General features: G+C 51.2%; 1 protein-coding gene across 1 annotated transcript in view; it reads left to right on the top strand.

Moving 5' to 3' along the window:
* ARHGEF17 (Rho guanine nucleotide exchange factor 17) overlaps positions 1-25,472 on the top strand; it is a 238,507-nt gene that overhangs the window by 194,384 nt on the left and 18,651 nt on the right. Inside the window, exons 6-15 of the mRNA XM_073329132.2 lie at positions 6,345-6,521; positions 7,439-7,489; positions 12,024-12,133; positions 13,623-13,708; positions 16,346-16,464; positions 18,895-19,108; positions 20,080-20,153; positions 21,918-22,111; positions 23,045-23,295; positions 24,768-25,014. Coding sequence (XP_073185233.2) covers positions 6,345-6,521; positions 7,439-7,489; positions 12,024-12,133; positions 13,623-13,708; positions 16,346-16,464; positions 18,895-19,108; positions 20,080-20,153; positions 21,918-22,111; positions 23,045-23,295; positions 24,768-25,014 — 1,523 coding nt within the window. The remainder of the gene's footprint in view (positions 1-6,344; positions 6,522-7,438; positions 7,490-12,023; positions 12,134-13,622; positions 13,709-16,345; positions 16,465-18,894; positions 19,109-20,079; positions 20,154-21,917; positions 22,112-23,044; positions 23,296-24,767; positions 25,015-25,472) is intronic.

Genomic DNA, 25,472 nt, shown 5'->3' with positions numbered 1-25,472 from the left:
TGTTCATTCCCTCTGGGGCACCTGGCATTGACCACTGTCGGAAGACAGGATACTGGGCTAGATGGTCTGACCCAGTATGGCCGTTTTTATGTTCCATGAGAATGTGCAGGGTAATCCAAAAGACCTCAGTCTTGTGACTTAAACTTCCCCTGATAAAGTTCAAGCCGATCTGAGATGACAGGATCAGGTCCTAGAGTTCTTTTATAGAACTCTGTGAGGCTACGACAGCCTCCTGACAGCCGATAACACAGTAGGCATTCCTTGGACAATGAATACATAATATACATTGTTGCTTTGAAGTAAACCTCCTATTTCCTATGTATACGCAGGTAATTAATTGCATTGATTAGCATAAAGTAATTACCCTTTCAAGCAGTTCATAGACAGTTTACTACAAACTTCAAAGAGAAATATAGACTATGATGTTATTACACTCAAGTTTCATCTAAAACTTCAAAAACAGACTCCAACGAGAGACTGCTGAATTGGAATTAATTTGCAAACTGGATACAATTAACTTAGGCTTGAATAGAGACTGGGAGTGGATGGATCATTACACAAAGTAAAGCTATTTCCCCATGTTTATTCCCCCCCCCCCCCCCCGTTCCTCAGACGTTCTTGTCAACTGCTGGAAATGGCCCACCTTGATTATTCCCCCCCCCCCAGCTCTCCTGCTGGTAATAGCTCACCTTAAGTGATCACTCTGGTTACAGTGTGTATGGTTTCAGAGTAACAGCCGTGTTAGTTTGTATTCACAAAAAGAAAAGGAGGACTTGTGGCACCTTAGAGACTAACCAATTTATCTGAGCATGAGCTTTCGTGAGCTACAGCTCACTTCAGAAGTGAGCTGTAGCTCACGAAAGCTCATGCTCAAATAAATTGGTTAGTCGCTAAGGTGCCACAAGTCCTCCTTTTCTTTTATCTAAATGTTAATGTCCTTTTTGATCTCTGAGTCAACAGAATATAGTAACAGACAGCAACAGAAGTTCAGGGTCTCCCAGCTGATTAGATCACATTGTTAACAGCTAACAAGATATAGGTAATCACAGGCAAATACAATTAGTATTTACTTCTAATTCTCTATTACAGAACCCTTGTCCATTTAACATGGCTTTGAAAACTATCTACAAGAAATGACCCTTTTATCACTTCAATACTTTTCTAATATGTCCTTTAAAGGTTGATTTTAGGACACTTAGCCTGCTGGTTGCTTAACACTAGCTGCCTCAGTGTCACACATATATTGTCCAGACAACCAACCAACTCACAAAACTTCCAGCTAGGGCTTTCTACCCAGTCCCAACTCCCAGGTCTTCCCACCTGGCACCTCCCTTCAGGAGAGTCTCTTTTCCTGCAGCTCCTCTCTGCAGTCCCCCAGCCCCTTTATAGGGAACATCTGTCCCATTCACAGCTGCATCTATCACTCTCACAGGTCCGAGAGCCCAGGGATTTGAAAGGAGGGGATGGTGAGCTGGCAAGCCGAGTCCGAGCAGTGTGTGTTAGAATCAATCATAGAATCATAGACTATCAGGGTTGGAAGGGACCTCAGGAGGTCATCTACTCCAACCCCCTGCTCAAAGCAGGACTGATCCCCGACTAAATCATCCCAGCCAGGGCTTTGTCAAGCCTGACCTTAAAAACCTCTAAGGAAGGAGATTCTACCACCCCCCTAGGTAACCCATTGCAGTGCTTCACCAGTGTTAGTTCAGAACACCAGCTGTGCTTGATCCCCTGGCCTGGCCTCTCCATTTAAACCTGTCTCTGAGCACTCACTGGTGCCAGTCCTCACAGCCCTTCTCAAAGCATGACTGCAATGGCTTCCACCACTCCCCACTTTATTCCCCATCTCTTTTCTCATCCTCGGGCTTGGGGTCTCCTTCATACCCCAGTTCAGCCAGCCAGGGCTCCGCCTCTCATGTTAGATCCCACACTCCACTCCCAAAGCATTTCATGCTATGAGCAGCTAGCCTCCGGCTCGCTCCTGGCTGAAGTGCTTGGTGGGTTGTTTGCCACAAGCTATTAAGAGAATAAGGGGACCATTCTGTGGGAGGCCTGAATCAAAGTTTCCACTACTTTTCTCCCAAGAACTTCATCCAACTTTTCTTCCCCTTCCTATAGAGTTTGCCTGTTCTGGAGCCCACACGCACTGTGAAGCTGCCTGTCTGCCGGCTTCTGGGTCCGCTGTTCTCTCTCTCTTCCAAACCCCTCCTTAATTTTGTTTACATGCTGCAGCTGCACTTCCCAGGCAGCTGGGTTTCATTCGCTTAGCGCCCTCCAGTGGGGTTTTGCCTCTGAATTTTAATTTGCTCCGCCTTGGCCGCGCCCCTCCTCTTAAAGGGGCATGGGTAATTTTGTTGTATATATTTTAAAAGCAATGTCAGTTCTTCCTTTTGTGTTTTAAATCTGTCCCTACGCTCTCCCTGTTCTCCCCTTCCATTGCATGAAGGAGCCCAGTAAAACAGCCAGCTTGAACTAAGTTTTAATATATGCTCTGTTCATGGGCTCCATTGGAGGGCTTGATCTAGCTCTCAGTGACACTCGAGTAGGCTAGGAATAGCTCCCTTGAAGTCACTGGAATGACACGGGTGTAAAACTGAGCAAGTAAGAGGAGAGTCAGGCCTTGTAATCTCCCCTTAGGGCCTGATCTTCCAGATTGCTGAGTGCCCTCCACTCCCACTGACCTCAGTGTGGATCCACAGCATGCAGTCCCTCCCCAGGGGCGCTTGGCACCTGACAGGATCGGGCCCTACCTCCAATAGCCATCCCCGCTTTAAGGGGCCAAGTGAGGTTGACTGTAAAAGGTGCCAGGGATCTTGCCATCAGCTAGGAATGGATCCATAAATCTGTACGTTCTGCTTCGATGTGGTCAGGAGCCAAAGGAGAGCAGATGCCTGAAAGCCAGACGGGCATATCCCCCAGAGCAATTCCCCGTCTAGAGGGGTTCGCGCTTCCCTCTGAAAGCCCAGTGCCAGGCATTGCATTGGCCCAAGCCAGCTCTTACTGCTCTTTGCCAAGTGGCTGGCAGATTGGTTGATCGCTGGAGACCCCCGTGCTCCTTGGCAAACTATTAGCGGGGGGAGAAGCAGCATCCAGTTCGATGGCTGGTTCACGGGAAGAGCTGCAAGGAGGACGCAGCACCAGCCGTTGATAAAAGGCAGAACAGCTCCTGGCGGGGAGCCCGCTGCACAAGCAGGGATGTTAGGGAACCTGCCGAAATGCTGACGGAGTGGGAGGGGAAGCTGAATGGCGACGGAAAGCATGCACACACCGCAGCCAGATCGATCTCTGTCCAGACAGCCTCCCTCCAGCCTGGGGGAGCGTGCCTCCCACTGCTACAGATCGCACATCCCCAAGGAGTGGCCAGGCTTGCTGCCATCCCCAGCACTGCCGTCTGCCCTGATGGATGCCCGTGGGCGGCATTAAATTAACTCCAAGTACTCATCCTCCGGAGTGTTTTCATTCATATCCGGCCAATTAACCAGCAGGTTTTATTTGCTTTAAATGACTAACGTTCTGACAGCTGGCAGAGCAATGAAACCAGTCGCCCCTTCTGCTCAGCGTCACTCTTCTCCTCCACCCTGCGCTCTGCGAGCGCCTGGCTTTATTCTGCAGCAGCTTTGCCCGGGCAGTTCTTCAGGTGGCACAAATCAAGGTGGGGCTGGCCCACGGCAAATGTGTCCAAGCAGGTCTGAGCTGGCCTTGCTGGGCAAGACACTGCCGTGATCGCCCAGTTGGTGTTATCTCCTGTTTGGGTGAGAGCAGCCCCTGGGGAGACTCAGTCCCCAGGAGGGTTTCAATGAGACCACTAAGGGGGAGTATGATAGTCTATAAAATCATGACTGGTGTGGAGAAAGTAAACAAGGAAGTGTTATTTACTCCTTTTCATAACACAAGAACTAGGGGCCACCCAAAGAAATTGATTGGCAGCAGATTTAAAACAAACAAAAGGAAATATTTCTTCACACAACGCACAGTCAACCTTTGGAACTCCTTGCCAGAGTATGTGGTGAAGGCCAAGACTATAAGAGGGTTCAAAAAATAACTAGATAAGTTCATGGATAATAGGTGTATCAATGGCTATTAGCCAGGATGGGAAGCGATGGTATCCCTAGCCTCTGTTTGTCAGAAGCTGGGAATGGGCGACTGGTGATGATTACCTGTTCCATACTCTTAATCCATACCCTGTAAATTAGTGGTTGATCATATTTTAGCTATTGTGTCCACTGCTGGACATTTGACTTCAGTAATGAAGCAGATTGGTTTGTTACGTATGAAAGTAAACACCTGTCTCACGACTGGCTAGGAGCAGTCATGAAATAGGCCTGCAAGATGTTGTCTGTCTTTTCAGAAAATTGTCTAAAGCAGTGAATCTACTGTGATGGTATTTAACAGTACTTTATATGTTCAGCCATCAACGGATCCCTGCAACACCCCAGATGGCAATTGCAATTTGTTCCAGCTGAGTTCTGTGAAAATGTGATCACCTTGTGATGATCCAATCATACAACATATGTAAATCTTTGTTTCCTGATTGGCTTATGAGAGATGTGTAATATTGTTGGGTTTTTTTCCTGGAGCCTTCAGCTCCCCATTGGAACATCAGAAAGGGGCAGCTGGACTTTTTAAAAAAGTGTGTAATCGTAATGGAGATATTTCTGTCTGCTTCTGATGAAGACAGTCACAAAGTAGGGAGCAATATATGCAACATAATGGCGTTGTGTGAGCAGCAAGATGCTGGAGGGCTGGACTTTGAGGGAGACCAGACCTGTCCACAATAGCGAGAAGGGCTGCAGGAAATGACTGGCAAAACCCTCTCTGTAATCGTCCTTTGAATTTTTCTCACTATGGGATGTCCCCTTTGGAAGGGTCTCAGCCCATGCTCTTCTGAGAGCTTGTTGCTTGGTTCCCATACAGGGCAAAGCCAACAGTCTTTCACAAAGGCAAATGATCTCATTCCCTGTGATACCCTGCCAGCTGCAACTGTGGGTTTGCTCACTCAAAGGTCCTGTCTACTGGCCTGCCGCTGACCGCTGCTGTCAGCTCTTGGTATTGGAAATGGTTGGCCCACTCATACTGATGGCACAAAACTATCTTCAGTACCGTTCCAGGAAGCACGACTGAGACTTGGTGCCACCATGTCTATAATGGCGCCAGGATATCTGCCTCCGCCGCACTAGCAGATAAATATTGGCCAGCATAGGCTCAGCAGGGCCCATCACAGCCCGCCAGGTTCATAAGTAGCCTCAAATCCCCTAGGGAAGTTCTGCCAAGCTTTCCCGCCATAGCTAACACTGGCTGAGCTGCTCGCATCGTTGGGAGCACTAGTGCAGAGGGGATCCCACTGCTAACCCCAAAGGGATCTTACTGCTGACTCCAGTGTTTTAAGTGTTATCTCATCTAATCCTGCACAGAGCATATCTGATCAGTCTGTCCACATATTTATTCAAGTGACACCATTATAGGACCTAATCACATTAGCCGCGCCATCAGGGGCTCGTTCACCTGCACATCTACCAATGTGATATATGCCATCATGTGCCAGCAGTGCCCCTGTGCCATGTACATCGGCCAAACCAGACAGTCTCTATGCAAAAGAATAAATGGACACAAATCTCACATCAGGAATCATAACATTCAAAAACCGGTGGGAGAACACTTCAACCTCTCTGGCCACTCAGTAAAAGATTTACGGGTGGCAATTTTGCAACAGAAAAGCTTCAAAAACAGACTCCAGGGAGAAACTGCTGAGCTTGAATTAATATGCAAACTAGATCCCATTAACCTGGGTTTGAATAGAGACTGGGAGTGGCTGGGTCATTACACATATTGAATCTATTTCCCCAAGTTAAGTGTCCTCACACCTTCTTGTCAACTGTCTAAATGGGCCATCTTGATCATCACTACAAAAGTTTTTTTTTTTCTCCTCCTTCTGATAATAGCTCATCTTAACTAATTAGCCTCTCACAGTTTGTATGGTAACTTCTAACTTATCTGTATGTGTATATATATATCTTACTATATGTTCCATTCTGTGCATCTGATGAAGTGAGCTGTAGCTCACAAAAGCTTATGTTCCAATAAACTTGTTAGTCTCTAAGGTGCCACAAGTACTCCTGTTCTTTTTGCGGAGGTTATTGAGAACAATTTACCTCCCTCCTTGTAACAACCTTTTATGTACTCGAAAACTGTCATCATGTCCCCTCTCAGTCTTCTCTTCTCCAGACTAAACAAACCCCATGTTTTCAATCTTCCCTCCTAGCTCATGTTTTCTAGACCTTTATCATTTTTGTTGCTCAGTGCACTGCTTTGGGTACCTTAACTTTTTTCAATATTTCTTCCGCTAGGACCTTCTGAAGCACACGCCCGTGGACCACCCCGACCACCCCTTCCTAATAGACGCCCAGAGGAACATCAAGCAAGTGGCCGAGAAGATAAACAAAGGGATGAAGAGCGCCGAGGAGGTGGAGAGGAACGCCAGGATAGTGCAGGAGATCGAGTCCCACATCGAAGGGATGGAGGATGTATGTATGCAATGCAGTGCTCCAGGCAAACCACTAGCTACCCGCATCCTTTGTATGGAGAGGGCAGTGGCCCTGGGTAGCATTCTCAGGGGCACGAGCTAGAGGCCGGTTAAAAAGGTAGCCCTAGCTAGGCGTCCATTGGTTGGGCGAGTGGCTGAGCTGTGGTAGCTGAGAGTTCCGGCCCAGCGCTGCGTCAGGGGACACAAGCCCCTTCGAACCTCGTTTCTCTGTCTCTCCATCCTGCACTGATTGTTTCAGCCCCTGATTCACCCTGCCATGAGATGGGGCCCAGGCCGCACCCCAGTCCGAACACACCCAGGCTTTGGGACCTTGTGGATCTGGACTAGAACGCGACGGCTGTTCCCTAACTCTGCAAGGGGCTGAAGCGAAACCCCAGATCTGAACTTCTTTGAACCCTGCTGGAGTTTGGTTCTGAGTCTGAATTTCACAACTAACCGCTAGCCCTGGGGAAGGGGTAATTTGACACCAGTGGCTTTACCCAGAGTATCCGGCCAAGCTGGCCCCTGTCGGTTTCTCCAGAAACTCAGATACTCCTGTCTGGTTTCTCCTAAGACAGCTCCTATCTGTTGTCTCTGGGCCACCCCAGTCCAACCCTGCTTCTCTCAATCTAGCCTGATTTCTCCTCTTTGTGGCTAGGCCTTCATGCTCCTCGCCTACAGGGAGGGTTTGAGGAGCAATTCAGTCATGTTCATAAAGGTGAGCCCCTCTGTTGGAAGATGGTCCCGGAGCACAGAGGAGTACTTAAAACCCTGCTGCTGCTGTGATGTCCTGAATCAATCCCTTCCATGTTAACAGCAAGAGCCTTGTCCGCATTATCATGCCCGCTCCGATGTTAGCACTGAGACCGACAGAACACGTGGCGCCTCCCACAACTCTTTTTGTTTCTGTCCTTGCAGCTCCAGGCCCCGCTCCGGAGGTTCCTACGCCAGGAGATGGTGGTGGAAGTGGTAAGAGCCGCCCTCCCTGTCTACCATCACTGCCCCTCGTCCTCGCCGGCCCCTTCCATGCGCGCCTGGCCTCATGACTCGGAGACGTGACCTCTCTCAGAGGCAATGGGAGCTTTCGAGGTCATCTTCCAGGCTTGCTGAGCGCTTGCAGCGACGTGTGCAGAGCAGAGAGCCAAGTGCAGTACACAAGGCTCCCAGAGGGTAGATCTCCCCTGAATCGCCAGACCCTGGAGTCAAGTGCACCTTGGTGCTTTATACAGCCAGTGAATAATAATTGCAAGGCCTGGAGTTTGGGGAGGGAGCTCTGTGGCTGTTGCTGAGCTTGTTTCTGCCATGTAGGGTGTTCCCTTCTGCAATGTAGTGACAGTCTCCCCCAGAGCACAGACCCTGTTTAGCCGCAGAACAGGTACAGCAAAGGCAACGCAAGCACCCTGGGGCTGCTTTTCCTGTGACTTTCTGGAAGGGGAAATCTGCTTTGGTCAGCGAACTGAATCTATCAAAGGTACATCTATGGTGCCTATCACCACAGTAGCTAAGCACCTCACAATCTATTTAGCATCAGGACACCCCTGTGTGGTAGGACAGTGCAATTGGCCCCATTTTACAGATAGCCACCTGTGACACAGAGAGACTTGCCTAAGGTCACCCCAGAAGCCTGTGGCAGAGCAGGGAATTGAACCCAGGTCTTTTTCAAGGCCTAGGTGAATGCCTTAACTCCTGCGCCATCCTGCCTCTCTGATGCCAAGTGATGCTGGCAACACGGGTTACAGGTGCCAGTTTATTGTGCGATGGGTGGCTTTCAGGTAGGTATGTGCCGGGGCCCAGCATGAGAACTGGGATGGGCAGGTGGAATGGAATATGAAAAGAAGATTCAAGCATTCTAAACTTCTAGAAGGCAGAACACTGGGGGCCTGGGCCAGATTCCATATAAGTCAGAGAAGAGATTCCCATTGATTTTAAGGGGGTTTGATTGTGCACTGATTTTGCTAACAGTGTCCTTCTCAGCAAGTAAAACCACATCATTCATGCAAACAAATCAGACTTTATATGGGGGTTCTGTTTATAGAGGGTTAATAGACATTAATAAATGGTTAATCAGTTGTTTTACATTGTTATTGGGTCCAACCTGGTGCAGATTTTTAGCAGTGTGGATGATTAACCATTGGAAGGGTGGAAAGTCTTTAAATCCAGACTGGATATCTTTTTTAAAGAGGTACTGTAGCTCAAACAGAAGTTGTGGGCATGATGTAGAAATTACTGTGTGACTTTCTCTGGCTGGCGTTATGCAGGAGGTCAGACTAGATGATCCCTTCTGGCTTTCAAATCCATATATCAGTAGGTCATGTGGTTCTTGTAACCATGGTTTATGGCCATCTATAGCCCCTTCTAGCCATTCATAACGTATGCCACTCATGTCTGTCACATGCTTAGAACATTGATTGATCATTTATTAACCCTTTATAGACCACTTATAAATGGAACCTTAATACCACGTGTCTCCCAAGCACCTGTAACATGTCAGGTTTTAATCCCTTGTCTTCTCAGGTTATCAACTTTGGTACAAGGGATTTGTTATGGATTAGTTCCCCATGGGGCACTCTGTCATACCTTAAACCCCTCCAAGGTAATCCAGGGCACTGTGACTGTGGACTGGTGTCCCAAGGGAAGTGATTAAAGTTGCACCACTTGAGATACTGGGAGTTCAGTTAGACAAGGCACTTGAAGGAATGGCTGCCCTTCCGGAAGAGATGCATTAGCCAAACACAAATCATTAGGCTCAGTATAGGGGAAACTGGGTGACATGTAATGCCCTGTGACATATAGGAGGTTGGACATAGATGATCTGACGATCCCTTCTGGCATTACACTCTTTGAATCTATAAATTATACCATAAAGCCCTGAGCAGGTGGGGATGGGCTGGGAGAGCTAGAGAGAAATTTTGTCCCCCTGGTTTCTGTCATTCGCTGACTCCAGTTGCTGTGGAGGAGTGTGGTCTATTTAAAGTGCTACAAAACCACAGAGAGAAACCTGAAACCTTCATTCATCTAGCGCACGCGGCCGCTTTCAAAAGAAGCATGTTCACTGCCTCCTTCTCGCCCTTATGCAATGAAACCCAGGGGTTTTCAAACAAGAGAAAGGCAAGCTTGCTTTTGCATTTCCCAGTCAAGTATTCTGTGGGCTGTTTCCATAACAACGCAGCACCAGCCTGCCAGTGCTGATCAAAATACATAGGCCCCTTTTCACCAGATGCGTTAGCCCTGCTCCACCAGCTATGACCCAAGGTCATTTGGATTTGCCAAGGAGAGAGAGCATGTGAGTTTGTACGGACACGGTTCTCGGGGCACATCCTGGGAGCTCAGCCCCAGAAATCTGGGAGGAACCACAGGCAGGGCAAGCAAGAAAGACACAGGTTATTCAGAACAATGAAAAAGGTTTATTGCCATGGGTAAGTGGGGTGAGAAACTGGTCAAAAGCAGAGAGAGAATGGTCAAGAATAGAGTTCAAATAACTCAGTGCAAACAATATTAGCCGTTGCTTCGGCCCCGTTTTACCCTTCACGAGCTGCTCCCAGGTTAATTCCACTTCTTGTCAGTCACAGATGCCAAATAGATTTTGCAAACCAATTTTGGTTCATGAACCGTTAATTTCGTACGTTGCTGCCATTGGTAGAGTCTCATTAGTTACTTAAGTCACATGATATTATTTCTTCACTGCCCCAACAGAACAACTGACATTTTCTAAGCAGTAGAACAAGAAGTCACAAATCTCAGTGAAATCTTCCAGCAATACTAGTTTGTGCTGTGATCGGAGGAACTGTCAGGATTTGCCAGCGTTTTCGGCAATGCCCGGCAGCCATCCAAAGACTCACGATGACCCACAAATGACAGCAAACAGTGGTGTCTGTGATCACTTGATTAGCTCTGAACAAGAGGCCTTAGGGCGAACATGCATTGGAGGTGGGATGAGCTAGGTGACTTACAGTAATCGGTCCTTCCCATCACCAATCTCTAGGATGACTCTGTGGTCCTACTGTGGTTATTTCTTTGTGTTACAGTATCGCTCAGAGCCCCTATCCGGATCAGGGCCCCGTTGGGCTAGGTGCTGTACAAACACAGGGGAGACCCGGCCTCTGCCCAAGCGCTTGCAAATGGGAGTAATGGCCTCAGACATTAGATGCACCTTACAGTAGGTTATCGCAGTGGTTAGGGCACTTGGTGTTGAAGACTGTTCTTCTCCATAGCTCAGCAGGACCTGCCCAGTGCAGCCTAAGGATCAGGAGCTGTAGCCACACGCTTACTCAGTAACAGCATGTGCTCCCCTGTGGATCTCATCTGTCATGGGCCTGCAGAGCAAGGACAGAGAGCGAGTGATGTCTTGTCGCCCAGCTCGGCTCCAAGGCACCACGAACATGCTTCAGGCCACGACGAGCAAGGCTGCTCATTCAGACAGGCTCTGCCCATCTTCCGACCGCGGTCCTTGCTTCCACCTGCCCTTCGTGCTAGATTAGGCTGCCCCCTCCACTCTCCTCCTCTCAGCAAACCCCGCTGACCGTGCTGTGCAGCCTTGCTGATGTGCTGATCACACCCTACTGTATTGTGATGGCGTCTTTCCAGCCTTGATTCAATTCTCTGAGCCTGTATTGCCAGCTTCCACGCAAGGCTAGTAAGGCACCACGGTGCAGCGGCTATTGCTGAGAGTCAGGACTTCTGGATTAACGGAGCAGCGTGCCTGACCCGAAGTGCAGATGAAAGTTGGCCTCTTCCCGCCTCAGTTCCTTTGCAAATGGACAGTTTGCCAGCCTGGCCAGCTGCTCTGCTGCAGTCAGGCTCGGGCTGACTGTTCGGGCTCTGTCCTGGCTAATTCTGAATGTGGCAGGTGAGTTGCAGCTGCTAGTGAGCGGCAGGTGTGAGGAAGCTGAGGCAGGCGGCTCATTCGGTTTTAGCTTCAGGCAGGATGTGCTGAGCAGTCAGTGCACCTGGGACTTTTAGACTCAGATCAGCCCAGCAGCTTGTCCTGGCCCTCAGGACAGGTACTATACACCAGACACAAGCCTGGCAACGTCAATCCGGTGCCTACAAAAGGTGGCCCTTTATTAATAAGGGCTCACCAGATCCAGAGGTTCTTACTCCAGCTAAGCTCCCGCTGGCGTCACTGGGGGCTGAGCCTGAAATAAGGGCTGAGCAGAAGGTGAGCTTGAGAATTGTCCCATAATTACTGAATTTTAAATGTCATCTTGGCCTCAAAAAGCAATATTGGGGCAACCATATTGTCTTGTCGGACAAACAAATCTGAGCTTGGCTCGCTCATGGACAAGCCATTTAAAAATATCTCTAGCCTGTACCCTGCAGTCCAGTGTCCATCGGGCAAGGGTGGGGGGTCAGAATCATCCTCTCATCCCCAGATCCTTCACTTTGATGCTGCATCAGCCAGAACCTGTTTTGCCTTTAAATGTGCTGCTTTTTTTTCTTTGTATTGCCATCACCTGGGTTTGGGGAGTGAAAGGGTTAATTCCCCCCCCTTGTTGCCATGCAGAAGGCAGTGGGTGGGAAGAAGGACCGTTCGCTCTTCCTCTTCACGGACCTGCTGGTTTGCACCACCCTGAAGCGCAAGTCGGGCTCTCTGCGCCGCAGCTCCGTGAGCCTGTGAGTAAACCAGCAATCGGCCTGGAGAGAGGGTCAGGGCTCGCCCAGTGCCTCTGCCTGCCACCGTGGGGATGGGGGCCACATGTGCACACCCAGAGACAGCTGCTTTCACCCCAACCCAACCACCCCAGGGCCCTGCCCTGAGTGGCAGGCAGTTTGGGACCAGCACCTGTGGTGTGTGGTGTTTCCTCTGCTAAGCCCGAACCCCTGGGCTGGTTCTGATCCAGCTTGGATTGTCTCTTTATAAGAATCCAAACACTGTCCAAACTGAAGGACCCCAATGGAGAACTGCCCTATGGACCGTGTTCTGTGGGTACCCAGGCCAGGCCATTGGCTCCAGTGGGGCAGCAGGGAAGAATTGGTCCCCATGTACTGTCCAAAGTCATCTGAGCCTCTTGCCCCCTCCGGCCCGCACCCACCGATTTATTTGGAGCAGGGCAGGTCAACTGCACACGTGCCCTTCCCCAGCACAGACTGTCTCTAAACACACAGGACAAGCCCAATCCTGCGAGGGACTGAGCTCCATCACAACACCCAGGCCTTCAGTGATGGCAAGTTTGCCCAGGGCAGGGGTACAATGGCCCAGCCCTTCACAGTCACTGCTGTGCTGCGGGGGCTGGAGCTGGCTGGCACAGGGCAGAAAGTGGGCCAGGGTGGCTGGAGAGGGGGTGGGACCCAGCATTCTGGTTAGCCTGCCCTGGGGGTGGGGGATTCCTCTGGAGTCCCCCAGCAGAGCCCAGAGAGAATCCCTGTCTGTGGGTGCCAGGGGCTGTTGCAAGAGCCCCGCACCCCATACGTCTGTAGGGTGGGATCAGACCCACGGACTTCACAGTGCGTTGAGAACACTCAATGCCACGCAGAATTGGTCCCTATCTGCCCAACCAGGGATGTCAATTTCCCTTCCTCCTTGCTGTTTCCCTGTGGCTTCCATTCTCTCTCCCCCTTTCAGTCCCAGCACTCCCCACAGCTGGGCATTTTGGGATCTATTTTGGGATCTGCGCACATCCCAAAATAGAAAGGGTGGCGTTTTGGCTCCCTGGGCGTTCTGCCCGCCACGCTGAGGCAGAGCAGGTCGATGGGCCTTGTGGGAGGTATGGGCTGGGGCCTGAGGCTTAACTCGGCTGGGACCCCCTGAAATGCTAAAGCCAAAGCCAGCCTTGTTCCCCATCCTGGTAATAAACCCCGGGAGCCAGACTCCAAACACCTGCATATCCACAGCAACATGCCCGGCCTGTGTGCTGTGCTCCCGTGAGCAGGCAGGGATGGGACCCAAACTCCCCGAAGTGCCGAGCATGAGAAAAGAGATGGGTGTGACGCACTCTGGGTTCATCCTGCCAAGACAGCCCAGCTGCTGGCCCTATTTTTAGGCCCGTGATCAGTTCCTGTGTTAATTGTTAATTGTGGCTCTCTTCAGCTTGCCACCCTCACCACCTAGTGGTCGCATTCAGGACTGCGCTCTGGGAATTCATTCATGTCTTTTCTTTTCCAGTTACACGGCTGCCAGTGTTATAGACATAGCCAGCAAGTACAAACTGCTCTGGAAACTGCCCCTGGAGGATGTCGACATTGTGAAAGGTCTGTACCGACATCATTTGTATCACAGCAGTGCCCGGAAGCCCCAGTCAAGATCAGAGCCCTGGTATGCTTCGCGTTGCACAAACGAACGAAAAGACAGCCTGTGCCCCGAAGTGCTTACAATATGCCACCTTTGGGAGCCTTTTCTCCGAGCCCCTGCCTGTTACACTGGCTCAGCAGCAAAGGGTCCCCCATCTGTTCTGTCCATGCTGAGCGAAGACACATCGAGTAGCTCCCCAATGTAAAGTGCTGTATTGTGCTGTGTTTAACAAAATTGTTACAGGGACAGATGCTGTGCTCAGCTGTTTTACAATAAACTTCAATAACATGAACATTTAAATAGCTGAGAAACAAGCCCTCGTGTCCCCCCCAGATGCTATAACTACCAAGCCCCATATAGCTCCAGAGATGCAACTTTTACTGGAGTGCTGGGCTCTATTTGTTGCACACTTCAGTATTCTCATAGGGATTTGCAGACGACTCACTCAGTTATTGAGTTAAATACTGGCTACCGATGTGCATCACTGCCCTCTGCTGTTTAGACTCAGAACTTCTTGACTGTGTGTCGTAAGCCCTCCACTGCCAGCAGCTAGTGGAGATTCTTCTTTAGCTCAAGTGGCAAATGCCTGTGCTTTCGAGGCAGGAGGATCTGAGTTCAGTTTCTGTGAAGTTCCCAGTAGCTGTGGTTTGCAGCTTAGCAACCCAGGGCATGCTACTGTATCTTTTCCTTAGCGATAGATGCATACAAAATAACTGAACCGTTCAGTGCATTTCATATTGGACTGCAGAAAGCAGTAGAAGATATAGCATTGGGAATGTCTATTATAGCCCCTCTACATATCGGAAATGTCAGCAGAGGACACAGCAGGTGGCCCAGCAAGTCTTTTCCATCTGTTATTTCTGTGATTCATGCATGTGTCAGGGCTCCTGTCCTCCTGCCCAGCACCGGCTAGTGCAGGGTGACCACTGTGTTCCAAACTGGGCCTCTTCTAGGGAGAACAGGAACAAAGGGCAAACTGTATAACAGACAGTGGGCCAGGGTCTCCCAGAAGGCCCGGGCCAGGCAGCAGGGGGCCGAAGGGGACACCTGGGCACCACCCAGATTCTGAGCAGTTCCTGGAGCTGATGCAGACCCTGGAGTCTGCTCTAATGCTCAGCTATCCACAGGCTCCCCTGCAACCCGAAATAGCCAGAGCACACAGCACTCCAGCCACTCCCATCCTTGCCATGGCCCTGGGGAGACGGGGGGTGGAGTGGCAGGGACGGGCCAGAATCTGGTCCTATAGCCCCTTTCAACCCTCATGAAAACAATCACAGGTTTTTGTGCCTCAAGGCCCCAGTCCTCTCACCAGCACCCGGCCTGAGTAACTCAGCTAGCTATTAGGGGCCAGTCCGCCCCAGCCCGGGCCACAGGGTGGGAGTGGAGTTGCTCCCCAGGCCTTACCCTTGTGTAATTGCTTAGTAGCTGCTGCAGCCCTAGTGACTGGCTCCTCCTCAGAGTGGGTGGGTGGAAGGATTGGGGGAGTGGCTGGCCCTCCCTTGGCCAGGGCTCCTGATGGTGTAAACACATTAATCCCTTGGCGCCAGAGGGGGCATCGGCTCCTGCGTCAGTTTTTCTCAGGAAGCCCCCAAGCTCCAGCATCCGGGGACCAGTGCTGCAAGCGGGCCCAGGGCAGCTGTGGGGAGGCTACCTCACTCGGGAATGACTCACCAAGCCATGGGCCCTGATGACTCTAGCAGGGGCTCTGCCGCGTGGGAATCACTCCGTGCATGGGAACCCAGCCCTCACACTGAGCATAGCCAGCTGGCTGCTGTGTGCAGCAATGTTCTGCAGACAATGAGTGTGGGAGAAAGTGGGGGAGGAGTCGAGCTGCCTGATGCCCATCACAGCAGCCCTCCCAGAGGGCTTCACAACCCTGAAGTGCCCTGGCAGAAGGGATCTGTGAGCAGTAATGGCCTAGCCTCTCTGGGTTAAATTCATCCACGTGCAGTCCAGCACAGGGTTTGTGCCCCATCAGCTGACAGGCTGAACAAGCCCCTGGGGCCTGCATTTCCAGCTGATATTCATGATGCAGGCGTGCCCTCCTCCAGCTCCTGGATAATCCAATGGTCTCAGTGCAGACCTAAGTGGGCCTTTGCACTGGGGTGAATTTCACCCACTTAGCACAGCAGGCACCTCCAAGGGGCTGGAAGAGTATGTCCCAGTCCCAGCCCTGCAGAGCAGGGCATTCCCAGAAGATCCCTAGCATGGGGTCGGGGTCAGCTGGCCCATTTGATTTATGTTGGTGGCCGGGCAGAGATGCAGCAGGGGGACAGGGGAGCCAGAGAAAGGGGGTTGCACCCTGAGGCCAGACAAGGCTGGGTCCGAGATCAGCTGTACAGAAGTTCTTGGTAGCCTAGCAGTCAGTGGGGGATGGGGTCTTATGTGACGCTAACAATATCAGCAGCTGGAGAACAGGAGGGGAGCTGGAGTGAGACCCGGGTGAGGCTCAGTTTGTATGTGGCAGTCGAGAATCCAGGGGGAGAAGGAATTAAATGAAACGTTGAGCGGGGGAAGTATTGGGATCCATCCTCCCCCACCCACCGTCTCAGCACAGCTGCTGCTTGATGTGCCCTGTCGCTCTGTTTGACACACAGGGGCTTCCCAGTCCACCAACCGCGAGAGCATCCAGAAAACGATCTGCCGCCTGGACGAGGACCTGAGCACACTGGGCCAAGTCAGCAAGCTCTCCGAGACCCTCAGCTTCCCCCACCAGGTGAGGGCAGGCTCCTCATGGGGACAGCCAGGGGCTGGGGGCTCCGGTTTAAACCATCTCCCAGGCTCATGGAATCAGCCCTGTCCGACCACTGCAGGGCCAGCTGGGCCCGAGATGACCCATCCTTGGGCACCCTAGAAATACTGCTCCTTGGGCCAGATCGCACCCAGAGTTTTTCAGAGAGGTTCTCAGCGGAGGGCCCGACCTGATCCCCCTACAAGGGCTCTCTCCATCTCCAAGCCATGCAGTGCTGAGCTCCCAGCCTGCTGTATGTTTGTATAAACCTTCCCAGCAGCTGCTTTGCCAAGCACTGCAGCCTCCTTCCTCGGCTGCGCTCGGCAGGCAGCACTAGTGCTTAAAGGGGATCTAAGCAGAGTCCCTCACCCCGTCTACCCTGCCAGCACCTGCAGCCCAGGGGCTATCCCAGGCCAAGGAGGGGCAGGGTTAATGGGCTATGCAGGAAAGGGGCCAGATAGGATTCTGATATGCCAGGGGGATGGGGGAGTGCTGCGGGATAGATTTAAAAGCCAGCAGGTACCTATTGTGATCATCCAGTCTGATCTCTACCCATACTGTCTGAGTGTGCCAAGTGACTGTATTGGGAATACTCGTAGAGCATGGTAAGTCAATATAAGCGAGGGTAAAAGGCTGTAGCTCATAGTGCCTGGGCACATACACAGCTCACAAGCAACTCATGGAGCAGTATTAACAGACTGACCCTCCCATGAAAGAAACCAGACTCCAGCCTGTACAGAGCTGCCTAGATGGCTTTAATCGTGAGGCTCTGATTAACACAATCCAGTGGCCCGCGGGGGACTGGGGTTTGTAACCTCTCTGATAGATATTTTTCCCTTGTTTGGTTTATGAAATTAGTAACTAAGGTCTTGTCTACTCTATTCTCCCTTTGTCTGACTGGAGAATGAGCAGGGTCTGACGTGAGACCTCAGCAGCTCAGGCAGGGAAGAAATCGGCGCAGTTCCATTGATTTTGGTGGAGCAACGCTGATTTACACCAGCGAGGGATCTGGCCCTTTTTGTGGCTTGTTTGTTTTTTACCCTCTGTCTAACCTGAACACCTGACAAACAGTGGGGAGAAAAGCCCTCGTTATTAAAGATCCAACAACGCACACCCTGCCCCATCCCTCTGCTAGTGGTTTAGAAAATTCCTGCTCCCGTTCTCTTGGTTCTCCAAGGAGACTTGCAGCAAAAACGGGAAAGACAAGACTTGAGGTGTGTGCTGTCTCCAATGTAAGAAACAAGCAAAAATCTTTTGAGCCTCTTTCTTTGTCCATCATAGAGAAGCAAAAAAAAAAAGGCCACAAGCCCCGTTTGTTTTTCCTAGATCAGCATTAAGGATGAGTATGATGATCAGAATTACAATAGGGGTTGTCTGCCATAACAGGGGACTCAATTCGAGATCCCTTCCGGTCCTATGTCCTGTCACAGTAGCGGTGTATAGAGACCCCAGTCCAGATCAGGGCTGTATTATCTCTACCGCTGGTGACTGCGCCTATCCCACAAGAACAAGCCGGGGGGCTGAGATTTCTGCCATTTGGGGCCACAGTCTGGTGAGACAAGCTCATGAGATTGTGGCCCCATCAGATCAGAACCTGCTCCGGGCATTGGGTGAGACCCTGGAACCTGAACTCCGGCTCCCCCCGCCCAGCCAAATCACGCTCAAATCTGCCATCCTCTGCCCATTTAGAGCTGCTTATTTTTGTACACTTTGCTCCACACTCCAGCTGTTAAGAGGCAGCTTCTTCATCCCCACTCTGATGACAGGTGACTGCTCCTTGAACGCCAGCCACTGTGGCACGTTAGCCCCCACTTATATTCACCCTCATTAGACCCAATCAGACCCTGATTCCCAGGGGAGGCTGGTGTTGCTAGGGGCAGCATGGCAGTCCCCAGGTTCTGATGCTGAATTTGGCATCATCATCTGGCACCTCGATTACCGCAGCATCCTTCTCTCTGGCCTGGAGGAATGTGATCCTGTCCCCTCATAGCCGCTGCTGCATTTCCTTCACCCGTCGCTTTGCCCCCTCTTTGAGCCCCTTTGCAGGCTCCCCTTTCTCTGTCACATCGAACGTAAGCACCTTGTCTTCCCTTCCAAGGCCCTTCACAGTCAGTCCCCAACCTCCCCCATCAGCTGTGGATGAGCAGTGAGAGGCAGTCCCTGCCCAAAACAGCGACACCCTATAGGGACAGGAAAGGAGCACTGTCACCCTTTTTTACACATGGGGACTTGAGGCACAGAAAGGCTGAGTGACGCGCTCAAGATCCCTCAGGAAATCTGTGGCAGAGCTGGGAGTTAAACCCTCATCTTCTAGGTCCCCATTCACCACCTCAACCACAAGACCATCCTTCCTCCCTGAAGCCCGCTTCCCCTCCAGATTAAAAATGCTCTTCCCGTTCCTGTGTGCGTCCCCAGAGCCTGGATGACGTCATCAAAGACCTGATGGCCGCCATACACCGGGAGCTGGCAGAGAAGCAGTCCCTCTCCTTCACCATGTCCTTCCCGCCCAACAAAGTGGAGCTCACCACCACCAAAGCCGATGGCACCGAGTCCTTCATCTTCGAGTTCCCCAACCCCGACGCACGGCACAGCTTTGAGCAGGCCTTCGAGGACACCAAGAAGAAACTGGGTAACTAGCTCCGCAAATGGGGTCCTGATGTGATCCCCACTAAATGCCGTAGGAAGATTCCCATTGATATCAGTGGGAGTTGTTCTCAGGGCTCCAGTTAGGGTATTATCCCTGAGAATCAGTCCTTCCTTGGCTAGGGAGCTTGCTAAGCAGGGGCTGGCTGGGTCACTTCTGGGCTGGGAGACTGCCAAGGAAAACCCTAGCTGCTGCAGAAAATTCCACTGATAATCTATCAGGTGGCACTCTTCCTTCTGTGTCTATCAAAGCCCCAGTGTGGTGTTGGGGAGGTGCTAAATCAGTCGTTCTCAAACTTTTGTTCTGGTGACCCTTTTCACATAGCAAGCCTCTGAGTGTGACCCCCTAAATAAATTAAAAACACTTTTTTATATATCTAACACCATTATAAATGCTGGAGGCAAAGTGGGGTTTGAGACGGAGGCTGACAGCTTGCGACCCCCCATGTAATAACCTTGCGACCCCTTGAGAGGTCCCGACCTCCAGTTTGAGAACCCCTGTGCTAAATGAAATTGACTGGTCATTGAAAGATCCCAAGACATGTTTTGCTCAGAGAGGGGGTGTTATCCTTTGTGCCTTAGAATCATAAACCCATGGAGTTAGACAAGATCACAAGGGTCATCTAGTCTAACCCCCTGCCAAGATGCAGGATTTAGCCAAATTCCAGTTTGGTAAAAGACATGCTACCCAGCTCATCTGCCGTTTCAGCTGAACACGGTATTTTCGACTTCCTGCACTAACCCATTGCCCGGTGGTGTTGTGCGCTGTTAAGCAACTGCGGCGTTCCACCCCAGAGGTGGCTGCATTTCAGCGGTGGGTGTTGTGGTCCCTGTCTCTATGCTGTGCAAAGCCTTCTGGCCTGGGGCATTTGCTGCGGTCTGAAATTACTGCTATTGACTGCTATAGCCACAGGCTCGCTGACCTAGCTTTTCTTGTCTTTCTTTTCCTGTGTCCAGCTTCTCACAAAAATTGCCTGGACCCGGAATTCCTGAAGGCGATCCCGATTATGAAGACACGCAGTGGGATGCAAGTACGTTGGCCTTTGATAACGAGACCTACAGAGTTTGCTCAGTTCCCTTCCCCTTGTCCCCGAGCTCCCTCCCACACCTCTGGTGTAGCATTAACCCACTGCGTTGTAGAGAAGAGCCTGAACCACACCCCACATCTGAATTTTGGGGTGTCCGGGATCTGAGTCCAGATTGGGATTTCAAACGCCAGAGTTTGAGGCTCTTTAGAGCGGTGGGATTGGTGTGGCCCATTATGGGCATAGGCCCTTGGAGTGAATGGAAAGACTCCAACTGACTTCAGTGAGCTTTAGGTTGGGCCCATAAGGGCTACCTGTAAAATTGGATTCAGATCCCAAACCTCTCTGTGTCCTGGTCTGGGTTTGGCTGTTAGTCTCTACTATACCTGATCCCTATTTCCGCTCCCCCCACCCCCACCACCATCACCTGGTGCCCGAGAGCAAGATGCTGCTTGTTGTGGGGACCAGTGCAGGCCCGAGCGCTCTGTGTTGTTTCCAGAGACAAAAGCTGCCGCCCACTGGCCTTGATCTGCAGAGGCGTGTTCCTATGGGAACCCAAAGGTCACATCAAGCCCCAGTTTCATGCAGTTCCTGCAGGCTGACAAGAACAGGCCCTTAAGTCTTTTACCCAGCCAGAAACCCACGCCCCTTCCTTAACACAGGTCACCCCGGCCTGCTGGGTGGGGTGCGTCACTGGCTGTAGGTGCAGAGAAGCAGGGGCTGTTCTTTCTTCGTGGGATCCTCGTGCTGATCTGACAGCCCTCTGTCTGCACAGGGCAGATGCAGGACAGCCGAGGGCAAGCCACGCATGCCCTCGCCACCCTGCCAGCTGTTTTAAAGCCCCTGGCCCTGCTTTGCAGAGCAACCAGGTGATGCCAGCTGTGACTGCGTTTGCTTTGCGCTGTGGATACCTGTCTGCAGGGCTCGGGACTGTTGTATGCTCAGGTTACTGGGCTCTCCACAAAATCAGTGCAGCAAGGTGTGTCACGGGATCGCAGCTGCACGGCAGGTGCTCTCCCGCAGGGCTGAGGAAGCTCCCCACCGAATACGTGCAGGGCTCAGCCTCAGACGTGGGAGGGAGGCTTTGGTGCTGTCTTCTCTTTGGTTGTGACGAAGTTCTAGCCAGGGATCCGGAGACATCACTGCACATCACTGGAACAATACTAACGCCCCCGTTCTGTGGGACGGAGAGTGGCTCCTGGGGTGGCAAAACAGGCTAGTGCCCTCACAGTGGAAATATTGGGGGGCAGATCTATGTTTCTGCCCCCCCAATATCACACGGAAGTGAGAGCAGGACCCGACTACATTCCCCCCTGCATGCATGCACCAGGGAAGTGGGGTCTTCTCCTCGTTAGAGGTCCTGGGACATTTTTCCAGAGGCATGGGGGTATTAGCCCTGGTGTCCTGGCCAAATTCCATTGCATTGTACATCTCTAATTTCCCCTGCAGTTTGGATTGGCAACGGTATTCTTCTTCACCTCCTGTCCTAAACCATAGGGTGGTGTTTTAGTGAGGTGTTAAGCAGCTGCTATGTTCCACCCCACAGGTGGCTGCATGCCAGCGGTGACAAGTGTGTATCATTTGGGATGAACCGTACTATTGAAAAGGAAACTGGTTTTATTCAAACCAAGAGAGAGAGCGCGTCCTCTATCCTGTGCCCTCCTTCCCTCCTTTGCCCCCGGCCCGGCTGCTTTGAGACGTTCATCATGAAGGCCTTTCAGTACAATTTAAAAATGACCTGAAACTTCCTTGTCTTTTGCCCCCTTCCAGTTCTCTTGTGCTTCTCCCAGTCACAGCAGCCCCGAGAACGCCTACGAGGTGTGGGTGTGTAACAGCGACGGCTACGTGGGGCAGGTCTGCCTTCTCAGCATCAAGAAGGAGCCCACAGTGGAGGCCTGCATAGCGGTGTGCTCGGCCAGGATCCTCTGCATCGCTGCTGTGCCGGGCCTCAAGAGAAGCTTCAGGTACAAGATGCCAGCGCATCCGGGGCTGGAAGGAAACAGGGACTGATGCGGGGATGGACTCAGGACCCCGGCACCATAGGAGCAGGCTTAGTGCTGGGTATCTGCCCGGGAGAGGAAGGGGACACAGGGGACACCACTGAGGCCTGTGAGTGCATGAGGCATCAGAAACAAAGAGGAGGTTCCTAGGATAGCTGTGAGGAGAGGCAGGCTGGCCCAGTGGTCAGGTGCTAGCCTGGGACTCAGGAGAGCAGCATTCCAGTCTCTTCTCTGCCCCAGGCTTCTTGTTTTAATAGGAGTTGGATGCCTGTTAAAACCCAGGCCTTAGTCTCTACACACCCTGGTTCCCCAGCTGTCCAGTGGGGATACTCACACTGCTCTACCTCACAAGATAAACACATCAGAGACGGGGAGGCATTCAGATAGTTCAGGGGTCCCAGAGCCTGGGCTCCGGACCAAGCCCGGACATCTCCACTGCAACTTTACAGCCCTGCAGCCCTGTGAGCCCAAGTCAGCCAGCCTGGGTCGGCCGCTAGTGTAGAGGTACATAAGATGGGTTCCACGTGCTGGAAGTACTTGCCCTTCAACCTACAGCACCATGCTTTACGGACATGCCACTTCTGATCTTTTGTGATGATTTGAAACATTTTGTGAGTCCTGGTTGTCTCTGGCCCAAGGCAATAGGGCATCTGGCTTTCTAGGCAGAGGGGAAGAGGGAGATAGCAGACATCAGTTGTTATTAAAGCTCCAGTGTAGATTTTCTGCAATATGCGGCATATAATAGAAGTGTTTGGGATTTAATCCTTACAGCAACCCCTCTTCTTATCCCCATTTTAAAGATGGGCAAACTGAGGCACAGTGGCTTTCCTAATGCACAGGACAAGTCAGTAGCAGAGCTAGGATTAGGATTACATCAGCTTGTCACTCTAATAACAGGGAGCATCCCGAGTCCCTGGTGAGTCCAACCTCCGAACCGGCTCCTTCGGCGCTGGATGACTCCGGGCCCCAGCAGTGCCTACACATCTCCATCTCCGGCTCCTCGATAGAGCTCTCTGAGCCCATGGACAGCGCCAACAGGGAGCTGATGCCTTTTGACAGCGACGATACAGACGATGAGTCCTCTCCAAGCCCATCAGGCACACTCCAGAGCCAGGCCAGCCACTCCACCATCTCCTCTAGCTTTGGAAGTGAGTCATCAATTCTTAGGCCACTAAATGACTGAGCCCTGCTATTATGGGGGAGCTGGTAGTGACCCTAACACTTTCCATGAAAAGGATTCTTGTGACCTTTTCTTAGAGAAGCTCTCGCACCGTCATTAATTGCATCAGGCCTTTGATATTCGGCAAGAGAAAGCCCTCAGACTAGAGGGGTGCCTTTTCTTTGTCCCACGAAAATCCATTCAACTTTGGCTGAGCTATAAACCATCAAATCGCCATTCCCTTTGCTGGCTTGCGTTTCTCAGGGAAATCTTGTTGCAGTCACTAATAATCGAATTTGTTTTCACTTTTTTTCTTTTAAAAACAAACTCTAGGAAATGACATACAAGAAAATGACGTTAAGAGGTCGTTATTAAGGTTGCAAAATCAAGCACTCGCTAGTTTAGAGATGCTAGAATTGTTCAGCCACTTTGTGTGTATGCATTATGATACAGTCTTTAATTAGGTAATCAAGTACTACTTTTTCCCATAGGATCCCTGCCTCATTCAGTGCACAAGATTGACGCACAGGGGGCAGAATGAGGCTGCACTGGAAACTGTGTATATGGCATTTTCCTAACTTCTAAGTGCTTGACTTTGCAACCTGAACAATGTTCTTTGTATGTTGTTTTTTAATATGTAATAAATGTCCATGTCTGCAGTGCTTTTGTAGCCATGTTGGTCCCGGAATATGAGAGAGACCGGGTAGGTGAGGTCATGTATTTGATTGAACCAGCTTTTGATGCTGGAAGGCGCTTTCGAGCTATACAGAACCAGAGTGTCTTCTCCAGTCCTGAGGAAGAGCTCTCTGGAGCTCGAAAGCTTGTCCCTCCCACCCACATAATTTGGTCCAATAAAAGGTATTAACCTCACCCACCTTGTCTCTCATCCAGATATTGGAAATATTTTACATGTATATTTAATATAGCGCTAATCTTGGTGTCCTGACTGCAGTAGGACCAGGATTTGGATTCTGATTTCCAGTATAAATCCAGTGCAACTCCACTAAGTAAATGGATTTACTCTGAATTTGGGTCGGTGCCTTTGAGAACAGAATCTGTCACCCTCTGCAGAAGGTTTGGGGATTGCTCCTACAGGATGAAAAGTGCCATGGAAATGTGAGATACTAGAAAATGCTGAAAGTCCCGGTGCCTTTTGTTATGTAACTTGTCCTGGGCTCCCATCAGAGGGCACTAACCACTGTGCTATTCAGCTACAGTATGAAACATCCCAGGTCAAACTCTGCCCTCAGCTGCACTAGTGTAGGTCCATAGTACCTCCGTCTGGTGCCTAGACACCGTGGTGATGGGTGCAAGAGAAATTCTTTGAAATAGATTAGGTTAAACCAGAGTCGACTAGATTGGGTTCAGTGGGAATGAGCGAGTTAATCCAGAATCACACTGATCAGAATCTGATCCTAAAACCTCCTGGTTTGTGTGTTCCTGTCACCTTTCCTTGTCCAGATGAAGAGATCCCCAGCTCCAAAGATGTGGCAGCTGAAACCACCAGCTCAGAGGAGGAGCAGGACCCAGGCTTCCTTCCCATCTCCAGCACCTTCAGCCAGAACAGGAATAGCGAGAGCCCCATGGATGGGCGGGCGATGAGGAGGTCAAGCCGAGGGTCCTTCACGAGGGGCAGCTTGGAGGACCTGCTGAGCATAGATCCTGAGGCGTATCAGAGCTCAATGTGGCTGGGCACAGAGGATGGCTGGTGGGTCAGCTAGGAGCAGGCAGAGTATTGGAAAAGGGGTGGGTGGTGGCTTGGCGGATGTCACCTGATCCTGCCGGCCTGCATGCAAACATTGCTGAGCCGACTTCCTTTGGTAGCCTCTGTAATGGATGGCTGTGCTGGAGTGAAGCTGCCGATACGGGCATTATTGGCAGGGGGACTCTTAGCACGCTGGGAACAGGGGGGAAGATGTGACAAAGGAGGGGATTCAGGTACTCTCTGGGGTAAACCCTGAGAACAGAGGGAGGTGGAGAAAAGAATGTCCACTCAGTGCTTGTGGAGACGCCAAGCCAAACACCAGCCTGGTGTCAGCAGATGCAGCTGCATTGGTTTATTTGGCATTGTACCCGTTGGCACTGGGAGGATCTCATCAAATCCTGGTGAGCCATATTCTGCGCTGAACAGGTGGGCCAGGCCTCTTAAATCCACCTGGTTAAATG

The sequence above is a fragment of the Lepidochelys kempii genome, chromosome 1 (assembly GCF_965140285.1).
Source record: "Lepidochelys kempii isolate rLepKem1 chromosome 1, rLepKem1.hap1, whole genome shotgun sequence".
In the NCBI taxonomy this organism is placed as follows: Eukaryota; Metazoa; Chordata; order Testudines; family Cheloniidae; genus Lepidochelys; species Lepidochelys kempii.
The sequence above is the reverse complement of the archived record's forward strand: the minus strand, read 5'-3'. Positions and strand labels throughout refer to the sequence as shown.